The 18495-nt window shown below is 43.7% G+C and overlaps 1 protein-coding gene across 1 annotated transcript; it reads right to left on the bottom strand.

The window, feature by feature from the left end:
* Positions 1-11493: 11493 nt before the first annotated feature.
* On the bottom strand, positions 11494-17905 carry LOC106582255 (LON peptidase N-terminal domain and RING finger protein 2). Its single transcript, XM_014165139.3, has 10 exons — positions 16872-17905; positions 15638-15756; positions 14744-14866; positions 13903-14064; positions 13481-13806; positions 13235-13349; positions 12816-12937; positions 12379-12700; positions 12085-12234; positions 11494-11925 (listed from the first exon to the last, which is right to left on the bottom strand). Exons 1-10 carry the CDS (start codon positions 17611-17613, stop codon positions 11767-11769), a joined length of 2340 nt encoding a protein of 779 aa, XP_014020614.1. The 5' UTR covers positions 17614-17905; the 3' UTR covers positions 11494-11766.
* Between the last annotated feature and the right edge of the window lie 590 nt (positions 17906-18495).

Below are 18495 nucleotides of genomic sequence, written 5' to 3'. Positions count from 1 at the left end.
CCCAATCACGGCCGGTTGTGATACAGCCTGGAATCAAACCAGGTCTGTAGTGACGCCTCTTGCACCGATATGCAGTGTCTTAGACCGCTGCGCCACTCGGGAGCCGCCTGAGCTCTCATTGTTCCCATGCCACCAGGCCAGCATTGCTACCGCACTCCATCTGAGCACTGACTTTCTGGGCCTCACAGGATACTGCACACAGAGACACGGTTAGAGGTTAGAAAGGAGAAAACACACAGTTAAAGGAGAATATAGGGCTCTGGAAAGCCGGGGCACTTCAATTGGTATGATATGTTATGTTTCATATGGTATATATTCATTTGTTTATGACCATCATCCATTTCGTATGATATGTTACATATTGCAATTCTTACAATATGTAACGAATTTCAATTTGTACAATCTGTTCTGAAATTTGCAAAAATGTATGATATGTAACAAATTCCAATTTGTTGTGGCTAAAGTTAACAAGGTGGCTAGGTGACTAACGCTACCGTTAGCTAGGCTAGGGGTTAAGTTTAGGGTTGGGAATTAGGTGAAAGGGTTAGGAGATGGGTTAGCTAACATGCTATGTAGTTGCATAGTAGCTAATTAGCTAAAATGCTAAAGTTGTTCATAATGACCTGCTCATATAATCTTTACCCAAAAACAGAAGTGTGACTGGAGCTAAATCTAAAAGACTTATGGAAAATAAATGATCCATCTCCCTTTACTGTAGTCTTCATATTCATGTAGGTGTACCTGAGCAGGAAAGCTCCTGGGCCGAATACAGTGCCATGCAAAAGTACTCATCCCCCTTGGCGTTTTCCCTATTTTGTTGCATTACAACCTGTAATTTAAATTGATTTTTATTTGAATTTCATGTAATGGACATACACAAAGTAGTCAAAATTGGTCAAGTGAAATGAAAAAAAATTACTTGTTTAAAAAAATTCTAAACAATTAAAAACGGAAAGTGGTGCGTGTGTTACATGTATTCACCCCCTTTGTTATGAAGTCCCTAAAAAGATCTGGTGCAACCAATTACCTTCAGAAGTCACATAATTAGTTATATTGCACACAGGTGGACTTTATTTAAGTGTCACATGATCTCAGTATATATACACCTGTTCTGAAAGGCCCCAGGGTCTGCAACACCACTAAGCAAGGGGCACCACCAAGCAAGCGGCACCATGAAGACCAAGGAGCTCTCCAAACAGGTCAGGGACAAAGCTGTGGAGAAGTACAGATCAGGGTTGGGTTATAAAAAAATATACAAAACTTTGAACATCCCACAGAGCACCATTAAATCCATTATTAAAAAATGGAAGGAATATGGCACCACAACAAACCTGCCAAGAGAGGGCCTTCCACCAAAACTCACGGACCAGGCAAGGAGGGCATTAATCAGAGAGGCAACAAAGAGACCAACGATAACCCTGAAAGAGCTGAAAAGCTCCACAGTGGAGATTGGAGTATCTGTCCATAGGACCACTTTAAGCCGTACACTCCACAGAGCTGGGCTTTATGGAAGAATAGCCAGAAAAAAAGCCATTGCTTAAAGAAACAAATAAGCAAGCACGTTTGGTGTTCGGCCAAAAGGCATGTGGGAGACTCCCCAAACATATGGAAGAAGGTACTCTGGTCAGATGAAGGTACTTTGTCCATCAAGAAAAACGCTATGTCTGGCGCAAACCCAACACCTCTCATCATCCCGAGAACACCATCCCCACAGTGAAGCATGGTGATGGCAGCATCATGCTGTGGGAATGTTTTTCATCGGCAGGGACTGGGAAACTGGTCAGAATTGAAGGAATAATGGATGGTGCTAAATACAGGGAAATTCTTGAGGGAAACCTGTTTGTCTTCCAGAGATTTGAGACTGGGACAGAGGTTCACCTTCCAGCAGGACAATGACCCTAAGCATATTGCTGAAAGCAACACTCAAGTGATTTAAGGGGAAACATTTAAATGTCTTGGAATGGCCTAGTCAAAGCCCAGACCTCAATCCAATTGAGAATCTGTGGTATGACATGCTGTACACCAGCGGAACCTATCCAACTTGAAGGAGCTGGAGCAGTTTTGCCTTGAAGAATGGGCAAAAATCCCAGTGGCTAGATACCAAGGGGGGTCAATGCCAAGGGGGGTGAATACTTTCGCAAGCCACTGTACATCATTGGGAGTCAATCTATAGTTTTTATTATGTATTTTCTAACCAAGGTCTGAGCTTTGTATGGACTTACCAGTGGCGATTTTAGCATGTAAATCTTGGTGGAGCAAAAAAATAATAATGTGGGATGCATGCCAGCAAAGCCACAACACTAAATTAATTGCACTATAACGGTGGCAAACGATGCCCACAAACTGTTAGGGCCTACATACAGCTGTCCCAATAGCAGAGTCCCAACAGCAGTCCCAACATCTTACCACTGCTACACCTGGCTATCAGCGGAGCCTTGTCTGGCATCGAAACTGTTCATTCAGCCTCATTTAATGCCTTTTAAAAAAACATAACTGATATGGCTGACTTGCTTAAAAAAATGTGGTTTCTACTGACAATTGAGATGTACAAACTGGCATAAGGGGACGACAAGCGGATTAGAGGCAATCTGTAATTTCAATTAAGACATTAATGAGCGAGATAGGACGGACGTAGTCAATATAACTATTTGTTCATCACTTTTGAAATGTATAGCGATAGAATTCAGAACATGTGCCGTTCTTACAGTGTTATTCCTGTACTCCATGTCAGAATCATAGGATAAATAAAGGTGGCATATAAGCAGCCAATGAAAGCTCTTACAATATTAGATGATTACATTTCTCAAAAATAGGTTATAGGCTACGTGTGCACCACCAAGTCAGAACATTAGGCGAAATTAAGAGGTGAAAATATACCAAATAATTAAGGTGAGGCACATGGGCTACTAACAACTTAAAACACAACATACACTTAGTATTACTTTCTTAGCTACAGTACACATATCTCCCTGGCATAATACATAATTTATGCAGCAGAATACAATACATTTTTGGACTCACCTTGTTGTGCTGTGCCCACTTGAACAGGAAGGTGGCGTGGCGGTCGTTTGTGGGCAAACTTTGTCATCAAAGTCTAGCATTCTCTGGATTTATGGTGCTTTCAAGACAACTGGGAACTGGAAGAAAAAGGTTGAATCATGATTACGTCAGTGATCTTCAGGTCGTAGCTCTACAAAGAGGCCCGAGTTCACAATTCCGAGTTGGATAAAAGTTCAAAACATTCCCAGTTGTCTTGAACTCACTAAAGTCAGATTTTGCAGTTCAGAGTTAACAGTTGTTTCGAGCAATCATGCTTCATTGACAGCATGGCCAATGTTGAATGTTTATCATTTTAAACTTGGAAAAGAGAACCTTAATCTTGGGAACACACAGCCACTCTACTGAATAGCAGGCTAATGATTGCTTTGCAATGCTTACAGTTAGCCACTGATTCCTTCCAAACCACTCATTGTTGAATTTGCAATTTCCAACTTGGCCGATGAGCCAATGGCCAATGAGCACCGATACATCTATAATTTCTCTTCATTATTTCTCTTCATATGACAAGGATTAAAAAGGATTTGCCAGTAGATTGTCAACTTGATTGATGATGATGACTGCTAGCTAAGATTTTGAAAGTATGATGTTAACATGATCAGTCCAATCAAAGCTACTATACATATAACATGATTTGTTGTCATCTGTGGCCAATGACCTTGAGCCTTCTTGGATGGGCACTTCTAATATATCTCTATGGCAGCACTCAACGGGCTTGAATGTTCGAGCACTACCCTTAGACTTGGCAGTGATGTATTGTCTCCATGAGTGACAGAACACTGAGCCAATCACAGCACAATGCTCTGTATTTTCTTCTGGCTTGCCCCACCACCACAGAAAGCACTGAGCTAGGCTGAAACACCTGCATTTTGGAGCTGCCTTTTGGAGCTGCCTTGCAGCTTTATTAACTCAATGATATATATATATATATTTTACATTGTTTGCAAAGTGATTTGTGACACGTGTTAATGCCAAAATAACATGTAAAACAGGCAAGCCTTGCTAAAATATGTGAGGCTCAAAACAAGTGGGGCTCTGCCTACATAAAGCACAGCCCTTATTTGAAGAGTTTCTAAAAATCCCCTATGGGAAAAATGAATGGTGGAAAAACAATTTGGAACAATTTCCCTGTTTGACCACTAGGTTTTATGGGTATTATGACACCTCCACTGAGGGGCTGTATGGGAGTCGTTGGCAGGAAGGCAGGCAACAAGTTTAGACCCAAAATAAAACAATAGAGACGAATTGGGATTATCTTGGACAGATGTTGTAGAGAGAGAAACCTTTAGCCTCGCCTTTTCCTCTGACACGTAGCCGAGCCGGGGGAAATGGAGCAGTGGATTATGGTCATTGTAGTTAATTACCACATTTCTGTGCTGAACTAGGTTGAATATTTGTTTAATGAAAACTACAACTCCCTTCAGCCCAACGTCCCACATAGCTCTAGAGTTGATTTCTCTTTTGAATGATTTGATTTCTCTCTAGAGAAACGGCGCGTTGGGCTCACAAAACCCGACCTAAATGGAATTCAAGTAATTGAACCGATGTTGGTCAATTAGTTGTTTAATAACCCCCCAAAAATGTTGGTTAATCGCTCAGCACTATATTTGACTAAAACATAATCATTTCAAACCTTGCTTACATTTGTATACGATCACATAGCCTACTGTATGTCTCTCTGTGTGGGAATAATTTGGAACAGATTTCTCAAATTAAAATCACTTGGAGCTGATTTGCTGGTGCTTTTACACTCTTATGTCAACAGTGTGGTGCATTGGCACAGAAACCTTGGTGTAAAATTCTTTGCCTGTAAAAGCAGAGGGTCCACATCAAGGCCAGAAAATAACATTTCATAAACCCTTCCAGGATAAACAGACAACACCAAGCAAACATGTTATAAAAACAGATATTTAAGAGGGACAAGCCAAAGGTAGCAGCAGATTATGTCAGAAGATCAGAGTTTCAAAACAGAAGATTTTTTATTTAATCATTAAATCTAATTAACATAATACAAAATGTCTGTCACAACCGCCTATGTCGGCCTTGCGCATCTGCAGTGGAAAAAGGCAGAGCTACAGCATTGTTTGTCAGACTAAAAGACAATTTAAGCTTGATCTGTAAATGTGGTCGGAGCCCCCGGAGGCATCCAGAGGCCAAATTGACCTCCGTACCGCATCGCTGTGCGCCTCTCAAATTTTGTAACAATGCGGAGGGCTCCATACTGACATGATTGGTTGAAGGTAGGTGAGGGCAGGAGGCCCACTCACTTCCTTGAGAACTTCCTCCACAACAGCTCTAAGCACAATACGTATGAATGCCCTGACTCTTGCAGAGGCCATATCACCGTAAATACTGCACGGCCAACGCAGACGTCAGACCATGCAGCGCCTTTTAGAGACATCCCGAAAATCGGTCTTCTCACGAAAACGTCTGTAGCATCCAAACTACTATACCACTCTCACAAACAAGATGGTGTTCTCCGTTTTGCTCTATGACCCCCACAGGTGTCACGGGACTAGTATGAAGGTAACCCAGTACCAGTACCAAAAATGAATGGAAGTATTTTTGCACCCCCCACAAAAAAAGGGGTTAAATATATATATATATATATATATATATATATATATATATATATATATATATATATATATATATATATATAAAAAAATAAAGGGATAAATAAACACATCCTAGATCTGAATGAAAGAAATAATCTTATCAAATACTTTTTTCTTTACATAGTTGAATGTGCTGACAACAAAATTACACAAAAATAATCAATGGAAATCCAATTTATCAACCCATGGAGGTCTGGATTTGGAGTCACACTCAAAATTAAAGTGGAAAACCACACTACAGGCTGATCCAACTTTGATGTAATGTCCTTAAAACAAGTCAAAATGAGGCTCAGTATGTGTGTGGCCTCCACGTGCCTGTATGACCTCCCTACAACGCCTGGGCATGCTCCTGATGAGGTGGCGGATGGTCTCCTGAGGGATCTCCTCCCAGACCTGGACTAAAGCATCCGCCAACTCCTGGACAGTCTGTGGTGCAACTTGGCATTGGTGGATGGAGCGAGACATGATGTCCCAGATGTGCTCAATTGGATTCAGGTCTGGGGAACGGGCGGGCCAGTCCATAGCATCAATGCCTTCCTCTTGCAGGAACTGCTGACACACTCCAGCCACATGAGGTCTAGCATTGTCTTGCATTAGGAGGAACCCAGGGCCAACCGCACCAGCATATGGTCTCACAAGGGGTCTGAGGATCTCATCTCGGTACCTAATGACAGTCAGGCTACCTCTGGCGAGCACATGGAGGGCTGTGCGGCCCCCCCAAAGAAATGCCACCCTACACCATGACTGACCCACCCCCAAACCGGTCATGCTGGAGGATGTTGCAGGCAGCAGAACGTTTTCCACGGCGTCTCCAGACTCTGTCACGTCTGTCACGTGCTCAGTGTGAACCTGCTTTCATCTGTGAAGAGCACAGGGCGCCAGTGGCGAATTTGCCAATCTTGGTGTTCTCTTGCAAATGCCAAACGTCCTGCACAGTGTTGGGCTGTAAGCACAACCCCCACCTGTGGACGTCGGGCCCTCATATCACCCTCATGGAGTCTGTTTCTGACCGTTTGAGCAGACACATGCACATTTGTGGCCTGCTGGAGGTCATTTTGCAGGTCTCTGGCAGTGCTTCTCCTGCTCCTCCTTGCACAAAGGCGGAGGTAGCGGTCCTGCTGCTGGGTTGTTGCCCTCCTACGGCCTCCTCCACGTCTCCTGATGTACTGGCTTGTCTCCTGGTAGCGCCTCCATGCTCTGGACACTACGCTGACAGACACAGCAAACCTTCTTGCCACAGCTCACATTGATGTGTCATCCTGGATGAGCTGCACTACCTGAGCCACTTGTGTGGGTTGTAGACTCCGTCTCATGCTACCACTAGAGTGAAAGCACCGCCAGCATTCAAAAGTGACCAAAACATCAGCCAGGAAGCATAGGAACTGAGAAGTGGTCTGTGGTTCCCACCTGCAGAACCACTCCTTTATTGGGGGTGTCTTGCTAATTGCCTATAATTTCCACCTGTTGTCTATTCCATTTGCACAACAGCATGTGAAATGTATTGTCAATCAGTGTTGCTTCCTAAGTGGACAGTTTGATTTCACAGAAGTGTGATTGACTTGGAGTTACATTGTGTTGTTTAAGTGTTCCCTTTATTTTTTGGAGCAGTATATATATATATCCTGACCTTTCTTACATCTCCTAGATATAGTAAACACTTCGAAACCTTATTCCTTATCATTTATTTGACTTGTCTGTTTTGCCATTTATGAAAGTGTTATTCAACGTGTAAAATAGTAGTAAAGGCCAAATTCAATATTTTATCAAGTAATATAAAATACAATTATACCTACAGGTGCTAAAATTGGGGATATTCTACAAAGATCTGAATAAATATTATAGGAGACTTATTTTCCTCAATGAGAGTAATTTGCATGTAATGTGCTCTGTGTTTGTCTCTGCAAAACATGCTCTCAATCCATTATCTCTACTGTGACTTAGTTGGTTCAGCTTCCTGTGCAGATAACATCACAATGATATGCCGACAATTAATCTTTTGACCACTTCAAGCAAAACAATCAGAAACAAAATACACTTCAGACATATCTGAACATGAGTGTTTTATTATTCCAGATACAAAATTGATGCAGCTACTTTTACAAATATACATGGGGAATACAGCATGTCATATCACCACCCAAAAATGAGTTATGTTTCAAACAGATCAAGGTGAAACAAAATAATTATACACGTACAGTACATTATCGTTGCTTTGGACTATCATTTGGATTATCATAGTTTGATTACATTAAACTATGATACACTATATGACCAAAGGTATGTGTACACCTGCTCGAACATCTCATTCCAAAATCATGGGCATTAATATGAAGTTGGTCCCCCCCTTTGCTGCTAGAACAGCCTCCACTCTTCCGGGAAGGCTTTGTACTAGATGTTGGAACATTGCTGTGGGGACTTGCTTCCATTCAGCACAAGAGCGTTAGTGAGATCGGGAGATTAGGCCTGGCTCGCAGTCGGCGTTCCAATTCATCCCAAAGGTGTTCGATGAAGTTGAGGTCAGGGCTCTGTGCAGGCCAGTCAAGTTCTTCCACACTGATCTCATAACAACAAAAAATCCATATGGACCTCGCTTTGTGCACGGGGGCATTATCATGCTGAAACAGGAAAGGGCATTCCCCAAACTGTTGCCACAAAGTTAGAAGCACAGAATTGTCTAGAACAGGGGAGGCAATTCCAGTCCTCAACGGCCTGATTGGTGTCACAGTTTTGCCCCAGCCTCAGCTAACACACCTGACTCCAATAATCACCTAATCGTGATATTCAGTTTGGAATGCAATTTGATTCATCTTCTGTGTTTGTTTGGTGTCACACTTTTTCTCGACCCCTATCAGGCCTCTGAGGACTGGAGTAGCCCACCCCTGCTCTAGAATGTCATATGCCGTAGCGTTAAGATTTCCCTTCACTGGAACTAAGGGGGACTAGCCCGAACCATGAAAAACAGCCCCAGACTATTATTCTTCCTCCACCAAACATTACTGTTGGCACTAGGCAGTCGGGCAGGTAGTGTTCTCCTGGCATCCACCAAATCCAGATTCGTCCATCAGACTGCGATGGTGAAGCATCATACCAGAGAACGCGTTTCCACTGCTCCAGACTACAATGGCGGCGAGCTTTACGCCACTCCAGCCGACGCTTGGCATTGCGCATGGTGATCTTAGGCTTGTGTGCGGCTGCTCAGCCATGAAAACCCATTTCATTCAGCTCCCGACTAACAGTTATTGTGCTGACGTTGCTTCCAGAGGCAGTTTGGAACTCGGTAGTGAATGTTGCAACCGAGGACAGACTATTTGTACAGGCTTCAGCACTCAACGGTCTGGTTCTGTGAGCTTGTGTAGCCTACTACTTCACGGCTGAGCCGTTGTTGCTCCTATACTTTTCCACTTCACAATAACAGCACTTACAGTTGAATGGGGCAGCTCTAGCAGGGAAGACATTTGACGGACTTGTTAAAAAGGTGGTATCCTATGACGGTGCCATGTTGAAAGTCACAGAGATCTTCAGTAAGGCCATTCTACTACCAATGTTTGTCTATGGATATTGCATGGCTGTGTGCTTGATTTTATACACCCTCGCTAGCCCACTCCCATACATCCTCTGCAGGGTGGTCCCTCCACTAGCAACCTCAAGACCCCAGCGCTGCTCTCTACACCCCTGAAATAGCTTAATCCACTAATTTTAATAGGTCTCTACATACAAAAGTATGTTCATAAACAATGTCAAATTACAGTGGAGAAACACATGTCTATTTTACTGAAAGTTTCCAAAAATGTCAATATGAGTTTCACCCCAAATCTCTTCAATCTACATTTAAACCAATTTTAGGACTCTTTAGCATTTCTTTGACATGCGCGATTATAACTTTACCACTATTATTGAGGCACATACAGTTGAAGTCGGAAGTTTAAATACACTTAGGTTGGAGTCATTAAAACTCTTTTTTCAACCACTCCACAAATTTCTTGTTAACTAACTAGTTTTGGCAAGTCGGTTAGGACAATTGTTTACAGATTATTTCACAATTCCAGTGGGTCAGAAGTTTACATACACTAAATTGACTGTGCCTTTAAACAGCTTGGAAAATCCCAGAAAATGTCATGGCTTTAGAAGCTTCTGATAGGCTAATTGACATCATTTGAGTCAATTGGAGGTGTACCTGTGGATGTATTTCAGTGCCTACCTTCAAACTCAGTGCCTCTTTGCTTGACATCATGGGAAAATAAAAAGATATCAGCCAAGACCTCAGAAGAAAAATTGTATACCTCCACAAGTCAATAATCCTTGGGAGCAATTTCCAAACGCCTGAAGGTACAATGTTCATCCGTATAAACAATAGTACGCAAGTATAAACACCATGGAACCACGCAGCTGTCATACCGCTCAGGAAGGAGATGCGTTCTGTCTCCTAGAGATGAACATACTTTGGTGCAAAAAGTGCAAATCAATCCCAGAACAGCAGCAAAGGACCTTGTGAAGATGCTGGAGGAAACAGGTACAAAAGTATCTATAGCCACAGTAAAACGAGTCCTATAATCGACATAACCTGAAAGGCCGCTCAGCAAGGAAGAAGCCACTGCTCCAAAACCGCCATAAAAAAGCCAGACTACGGTTTGCAACTGCACATGGGGACAAAGATCGTACTTTTTGGAGAAATGTCCACTGGTCTGATGAAACAAATAGAACTGTTTGGCCATAATGACCATCGTTATGTTTGGAGGAAAAAGGGATGCTTGCAAGCCGAAGAACACCATCCCAACCGGGTGGCAGCATCATGTTGTGGTGGGTGCTTTGCTGCAGGTGGGACTGGTGCACGTCACAAAATACATGGAGGAAGATTGTGAATATATTTAAGAAACATCAAGACATCAGTCGGGAAGTTAAAGCTTGGTCGCAAATGGGTTTTCCAAGTGGACAATGACCCCAAGCATACTTCCAAAGTTGTGGCAAAATGGCTTAAGGACAACAAAGTCAAGGTATTGGAGTGGCCATCACAAAGCCCTGACCTCACTCCTATAGAAAATGTGTGGGCAGAACTGAAAAAGTATGTGCGAGCAAGGAGGCCTACAAACCTGACTCAGTTACACCAGCTCTGTCAGGAGGAATGGGTCAAAATTCACCCAACTTATTGTGGGAAGCTTGTGGAAGGCTACCTGAAACATTTGACCCAAGTTAAACAATTTAAAGGCAATGCTACCAAATACTAATTGAGTGTATGTAATCTTCTGACCCACTGGGAATGTGATGAAAGAAATACATCATTCTATCATTCTGACATTTCACATTCTTAAAATAAAGTGGTGATCCTAACTGACCTAAGACAGGGAATTTTTACTAGGATTAAATGTCAAGAATTGTGAAAAACTGAGTTTAAATGTATTTGGCTAAGGTGTATGTAAACTTCCAACTGTACATATGACTGGGCTAGATGCAAAACTTCTGGTTTTGCATCCATTTCCCCAGCCATGTAGAAATGAAGAGGCCATTTAAGCAGGAGCAGATTCTCATATGTACACCTTCTACTCCATTTGGAGGTTTCTATCACTCTGGGTTTTATATGAGTCTCACCATAGTCAGCAGGGATTAAACAGAAACATAACACCCAAACTGAAGACAACCCAATACATTCGCCATTGGTTACTTGACAGGTCTTTATTTTTCTTTAAAAAAAAGAAAAAAGTACACCAAGTCACATTGTGGACCCAACACCGTTAAAATGGTCAGCCAAGTTCTGGCACATCATGACAGTCACCAGTCTGATTTTTGCGCTCTCTTATTCCCTCCCTTGAGAGAGGGGACATAAGAAGTTGAGAGATAGCGTGACAGAAGTCCATAATTCCAGTGAGTTCTTGTGACAGAGGACAGGTGAACTGGACATTGATAGGTGGATGGATGGGTAACCAGAAACAATGACCTCCCTATCCCACCCTCTACAATCCAACCCAATGTCTTCAGATTCAGAGAGTGCCATTTGTAAAGGAGTCAAAGGCATTTCCCTCATATGAAAGCTGAGTGGGTTTACTGATTGAGTGAATGACCATGCATGGTCTAAGTGGTTGTGGTGGTGGCTGAGCGGTCATCGGGGTCTCTTGCGCGTGACGAAGATCAGGACCCTGCGGATGGCAATGAGGCGGTCCTTGAGGGAGGGCATGGCCAGGATGGTGAGCTGGGCACGGTTGTCAAGAGGCAGCACAGCCAACAGCCACCAAGCCCACGCTGGACCACTGGGATTACCCTGGAGGGAGAGGGAGGAAGTCAACTTGATAACAGCAACACACTCAATCACTATATGACATGAGTGCGTGAGTCTCACCAAGACAGACGTGTGTGTGTGTGTGTGTGTGTGTGTGTGTGTGTGTGTGTGTGAAGAGAGATGTTTAGGTTAGTGTCGTACCTGTGGGTCAGGGTCCTTCCCGGGTAGGTGTCCAAAGTGGCTGATTATCTGACTCTTCATGTTGTCTTTAAGGGAGGTGAACCAGCCGCTGGCCTGGTCATACACAGAGACATAAAGCTTCTGCAGCTCCACTAACTCCTGGCCCTCCACCTGACCACACACAATATAAAACAGTTAGCACACACACACTCTAATCACACCAAACTTACAAAACTGAGGATACGAATATCTATAACGCACTTTTTGTATCCACATACATGACCTTCCTCACACACAGCGTTTGCCAGTACACACCTTCTTATCCTCCAGGTACTCGATCTTGGCCGTGTTGTATCCGTCTCTCTGGCCGTGGCTCAGTACTTTGAAGCGGGACACACCGATGGTGTCGACCACAGACCTCCCGTCAGGAAAAAACTTGACGTCCCGGACCTCCAGCATGCAGCCGTAATCAGCAAAACCCTTCAACTCGTCAGCGATGCACATGCCAAACTGTTTGGTGCCGGTCTCCATGGAGCGGCGGATCATGAGGCGGTAGCGCGGTTCGAAGATGTGCAGTGGACAGGGGATGGTGGGGAAGGCCATGGTGCACACAAAGATCGGCACTTCCTGGTTCAAGCTAGGGTGTAAGGAGGGACACGAGATTGGTCAGTGATTAGCATAGAAAGCAGGACTACAGGATTAATTTACCATTAAGTCAATGGCTAAGTAAAATGATGAAATCTGTGACTCACTTTGCCAGTTCCTTCATCTCCTCCTCGTGGATCTTCTTCCTCTCCGCCAGCTCATCTCCCAGGTAACGCTGCAGCACTTCCTCCATCAGCAGGGTCTTGTTGAACCCTCTAGTGGCCAGATACTGGAATTACAGTGGAATAGGACATTTACATTTGATTGGATCATCCATGTCTTTTGTGCATTTTTCTTTACATTTTATATTGGTCCAATATCCTAGCTTAATACCTGTGTCAGAGGAAGCTTTGTGCCAACTTTGTTTTTGTCACACTAAATCTTTATCACACAAGACAGAAATTACAGCCATAATTTTCATAATCACCAGCTCTGCCCTAAGCCTTCCATACACATATAGAGCACAGCTACTTCCTCTGTGTGTGTGTGTGTGTGTATGTGTATATATATATATATATACACACACCTCGGAGAGGTTCTCTTTGCAGAGAGGGCAGTTGGGGTTGTGGTCCAGACAGCGCTCTAGACACTTGAGGCAGAAGGTGTGTCCACAGGGGGTGGAAACAGGCTCAAAGAACAGCCTGGAAGAATCAACACAATAACAGGAGCTTTATCAGTAGAGGTAATTATCACTATTGACTGAAAATCAAACATCCTGAGTAGCTAACCGTAAAGATATAATTGTGTGGTGGTTGGTTGATGGTCCTCTTACCTCATACAGAGGGAGCACTCCATATCTCTACTGTCGAGCAGGTCTGAGGACACCGTCCTTCCCCAGAGGGAAGCAACAGGAAGGTGAGTGGAGGAGCAGGCTTCATCTGGTCTGAGAAGTTTGGAGGGAGGGCTGAAGGCTAGGCCGTCCCCACTGTGTCGTCTCTTGAGGCTGCCTGGGGGGGCAGGCTGGGCAGCCAGGACACTGGCCAGGCTCTTGGCGTCTTCTAGCAAGGGCTTCTCAGCTTCACTGCTGGGGGACAGGGGATGTTTGGAGTCTGAGGGACCATCGCACAAAGAACTCTTACTCACTCTGAACTCTAAGTCCTGGAGAATGGAAAAGGAGAGGGGTTACTATGAGAAATAGGTGTGTGGGAGTGTAAATGTGTGTGTGCACGCGCATGTATGTATGAACGTACTGACCTGTAAGGTGCAGCCAGGCCTCTGTGGCGTGGTGAAGGGGTTTAGAGAGCCGTACAGGGCAGGGGGCTTGAGGAGGCGAGTGGAGGGACCACCCTGTAGAGGATGTATGGGAGTGGGCTGACCATCCTTCTCAAACACTGACGAGAACAGCTCACTAAGCACCTACAAAAACAGAGAACACACACTGTCAGTAAGTACGCTCATACAATGTCATAGCACTCATAAGTAGCTTATAACTCTTAATCACCCTCTGACGCTGGCTCGCTCTCCTTCCTGACTTGCCTCAATACTCTCTCTGTAAGAAAGGTGTTTTATTGTACTTGTGCAAGTGCCAATAAAAACTTGGAAGTTGAAATAGTATCCATAGTGTAAAGGGAATATGTGACAGTGGAAATAAAGGACATGGCTCACATACTGAACAGATGGTCTTGTCATAGTGACAGTACATATTGCAGTGAATATGTAACAGCAGTGGAGATACTAAAACAGGCCACAGTGACAGCAGTGGATAGGGTTGGCATAGCTCCCCAGCTAAGACAGCTGGAATGGGGGCATTGCGTCATCACCTATTGTGGAGCAGGATTTAAAACCAAACTAATCCTGTCTGGTAAGCATAGAGCCAGATTTACACTGTCATATCGTACATAGTGATACTGCATTAGTACCATAGCAATTGTACTGTGATTTTTTTATACTATTGTGATGTGACATTAAGGGCATTATGTTTGTGGTTGATCCTGTCTAATGGAAATAAAATGGACAAAAGAGTGAAACTTCTTACATTTTTGAACTAGCTTCAACAGGAATGCTGAATTGAAGGGGGGGTAAAATTGTGTATTACCTTCTGGGCTTCCAGCTTCACCATCATCCAATCAGGTTTCAGTGCCACACACATGAAGTACTCCTTTAAGGCCTCATCGTTGCGGTTGAGTTTACTCAGGGCTGAGGCCTTGATGTAGTGGGCCTGGGAAAACACAGCGAGAGGAAAAACATTTTGAGTAGGGACACACAAAAAGAGAATAGGAACTCCTCTATTGGCATTTCAATTATACCGCTGAAGTATATATTCAAAACACTGATAACGTATTGTTAGTGCCCTTCCTAAACAATTTAAAAAAACTTTTTAAAAACGGCAAAACATGGGAATTAAATCCCCAACTTGGTAATTATTGTCATAACATCCAGGAGCTCTTCAATCAGGTCAAGATAAGCTCTTCCCTATTCACAGTGCCTGGGTTTCTGTTCTCTCTGTCAGCAGTGGTAATTTGCATATTAACATGCACACAAGCGTGTAGCATCCTATATCACCTGTGAACACACACACAGCAGCCTCCAAATCATACTTTAACACATACATAGCTACACAGTCCTAAGCATGTATAATGTGTTGGGTGTTAGCTGGGTCAGCCTGTGGCTGTGGAGAGGTAGTTGGTGTTCATTACATAACCGCAGCAGGTAGCCTAGCGGTTAAGAGCGTTGTGTCAGTAACCAAAAGGTTGCTGGTTCGAATCCCCGAGTCGGCTAAGTACAAAATATGTTGATGTGCCCATGAGCAAGGCACTTATCCAGAGCGACTTACAGGAGCAATTAGGGTTAAGAGCCTCTGCTAAATGACTAAAATGTCAAATGTGAATAACTAGAGAGAGACATGAATATTTTAGGCCCACATATACAGAGACCATCTAGTGGTCTATACTCTGCTGAGTAGATTGAGTTGCATATCTATTTCTCTCACCTTTGGCCAGAGAGGGTTGAGTCTACACAGGCTCTCTGCATCCTGGATGGCCTGGCTGTAGTTCTTACTCTCTAAGTGCAGCTCAGCACGCTGTCCCAGTAGCCGACCTACAGATGGCGCTGCACAACAGAGAGAACAAGCAGAATGAGAAAATGTAGTTTACACCTTTTCAAACAGGTACATTGTTGTGACGTTGGATGTTAATCACAGTATGACATTTGCTACTGGGCAGGCAGCCAGCCTGTAAATGCACAGACAATCCTACAGTGAGTCAGAAAACCAAATGCTTTTATCATGTGCAAACAGAAGAAAACATTTTCCTTCAATTAGAATATTGCACTGTAATCTCCCATGCACAATCTGTGCTGGGAATTAGGCCTACAATAGCATGTATCGCCCTTCTGGCTAGTGGGGAGGGGAGAAAAGGTCAACATTCTGATTAATGATTGCCTATTTTTGGCTAATCTCTGTGGATGACATGACTCCGCTGTGCCCCAATTTACACAACCGGGTCAGTAGCTGACATTAAAGCAGAAAGAATGGAGTCAGTCAGAGCTGCTGTGTGGCCAGCCTCCACAGAAACGCCAAAGGACTTAATCACACTGATGCTGGCTCACTCTCACTCCTGACTGTGACTCAATGCTCTCTCTGTATTAAGGGTCAGGACACAAGTTTTTTTCTAAGGGGCTAATTAGGGGCCTGAGTTTTTCTTGGTCAAACTCGGGTCACACAGTTGGGGAAAACAACTCCTGTCCATATCTATGGGGAGTGAACTGCTCAACGCTGATCGGGTGTTTCAAAGGTAGAAAGGAGGAGGGAGTGACCTAAATCCTGGCAGCTTCCCTAAATAAGAAACACATGGAGTATGTTGGTAAAATGATAGCTGGTGAGGGAAAGACTGAATGGAGTTCAGTCAATTTTAATGTAACAGCACAACCATTATGTAATGAATATATCAATCCATGGGGTATGAGACTCGGAGTCGGAGTAGAAATGTGGGTTAGGTAATCGGGGAGTGGGGACTACTGGGTTTATGAAATAATTGCTTCGAAAGATGCAGTGCAGTGTCGCCCCCTATCGGTGACACGATGTGAAATAGTGAAGTAGGTCATCTGGTCTACCAGATCTATCTGGTTTTAAATCGGTAAAGGGGTTACATAAAATACATAATCTGTTCTAAAACATAAGAATCAGACAATTGCTTATCCCAACTGTAAATGTTACATTATCTTACCCAGTTCTAAGGCTTTGTTGTACTTCTCCAAAGCATCTGAGTAGTCGTTCTTCTTCTGTGAGACCTCACCTTCTATCCAATGCCTCCTGGCTTTACTTTCAGAGTCGAACCATTTATCCAACAAACTACTGAGGATGACATTTACTCTAAGCCCAATGGGTAGGATCTGTACGTCTTTTTTGTTCAGTTTATGTTTGCATTGTATGCAGTCTTTGACAGATTCTTTTTCTAAACAATGTTTGCAAAACGTATGGCCGCACTCCATGGTGGTTGGTTCGGACAGTAAACACCTACAAAGGCGGCACGAAAACAAGTCCAGGGGTTCGTCCTCAAATGCCTCTGTATCGCCCTCAACACCATCGTCTCCATTCCCACTTTTATGACAACTCGTTGCCTTCCCATGAATGTTTAGCTCCTTCTCGCGAAGAGTCCGTGCTATGTTTACAACCAAAAGCTGCAATTCGTCCGGCCGAAGTTTGCCAATGTTGGCCGCGGTGCAGTACGAGTCAAGCGCCTCCGCTATCCGCCCGGCCTGGGCAAGAGCGTCAGCTTTGAGCAAACAGATGCCCCGGTCTGGATGCTGGAGGTCCACCAGCTGAGAGCTATAGATTTCCGCGGCAAGGTCGTAGTCACCTGCCCGGGTTGCTTCCGCTGCCACCTCGAGCATTTCAGTGCATATACCCGCTGCTCTGGGGCTGGATAACGCGTGGACAAACTGATGAGCTTGGATTCCCGTCTCCATTTTCGTCTCGGACTATAAACGTATAGCTAGCTAGCTAGCAGTGTTGACAACTTAGCTGATAATCGGACAAAAACACTCCTTACTCATCAGAAAAATAATTCAGACTCTTTTACATGTGCCATTGTGAAAGACCCGTGTTGTTTTCCAAGAGAAGAGCTAGTAGGCCGTATTCCGCGAGAGCCGAATAGAACACGCACCAAGCTGGTGACTAACGTCAAAATAGCTCGTATGAAGACTTCCCATTTTGTCAACCTATATATACCGATTCTGCATTACAGCACCGTAATGCCCATTTCCCATGTGCCTAACGTTAGGTGGCTGACATAACCAAACCTCCAATCTGTGACATAACGTTAACTTCGCTAGCTACGCCTCCTCAAAACACAGCAAGAAGGCGGTCTGTAAAACATTGTTGGCAGCACAAATCCTTCATCGGAGGTTTGCAAATGTCCTACTCCGTTTAAATGGCCAAATGAACTTCTAACTGTTAGGAAAAATACAATTAAAAGGCAGGTATCTTGCTGTTCAGTTGATGAATTCAATTTCAGAGACGCATCGCCGCACACATAAGCACGTGTCGTTACTTGGTGAAACGTCATTGGTCCATTATATGGTTACGACACATTGTATATACCCCAATACCATCAACATTGTAAATCACCCCGCACTCAATTCATGTAACAACCGGTGGGATATATTGTTTTATGTAATCCTTTACATGAGAAGCAAAGCGAGAATAACACTTACAATTGTTTTGAGAACACTGTCAAAACATATTGCAGTGATTTAAAAGACACGGAAAACTGTAATCCTATCCTTTGAAAATGTGGTCAGAATTGCTGGTGGATGCCATTTTCAAAACAGAAACTTTAGGCATTATTC

This window comes from Salmo salar, chromosome 21 (genome assembly GCF_965601325.2).
Source record: "Salmo salar chromosome 21, fSalSal1, whole genome shotgun sequence".
In the NCBI taxonomy this organism is placed as follows: Eukaryota; Metazoa; Chordata; class Actinopteri; order Salmoniformes; family Salmonidae; genus Salmo; species Salmo salar.
The sequence above is the reverse complement of the archived record's forward strand: the minus strand, read 5'-3'. Positions and strand labels throughout refer to the sequence as shown.

Bases quoted from the DNA above. Each gene is read 5' to 3' on its own strand.
- LOC106582255 (XM_014165139.3), bottom strand. From the start codon at position 17,613: ATGGAGACGGGAATCCAAGCTCATCAGTTTGTCCACGCGTTATCCAGC. The intron at 14,065-14,743 runs GTAATACACAAT...CTGTTTTTGTAG, and splicing joins TGAAGCTGGAAGCCCAGAAG to GTGCTTAGTGAGCTGTTCTC. The intron at 12,701-12,815 runs GTGAGTCACAGA...CTTACACCCTAG, and splicing joins GAGATGAAGGAACTGGCAAA to CTTGAACCAGGAAGTGCCGA.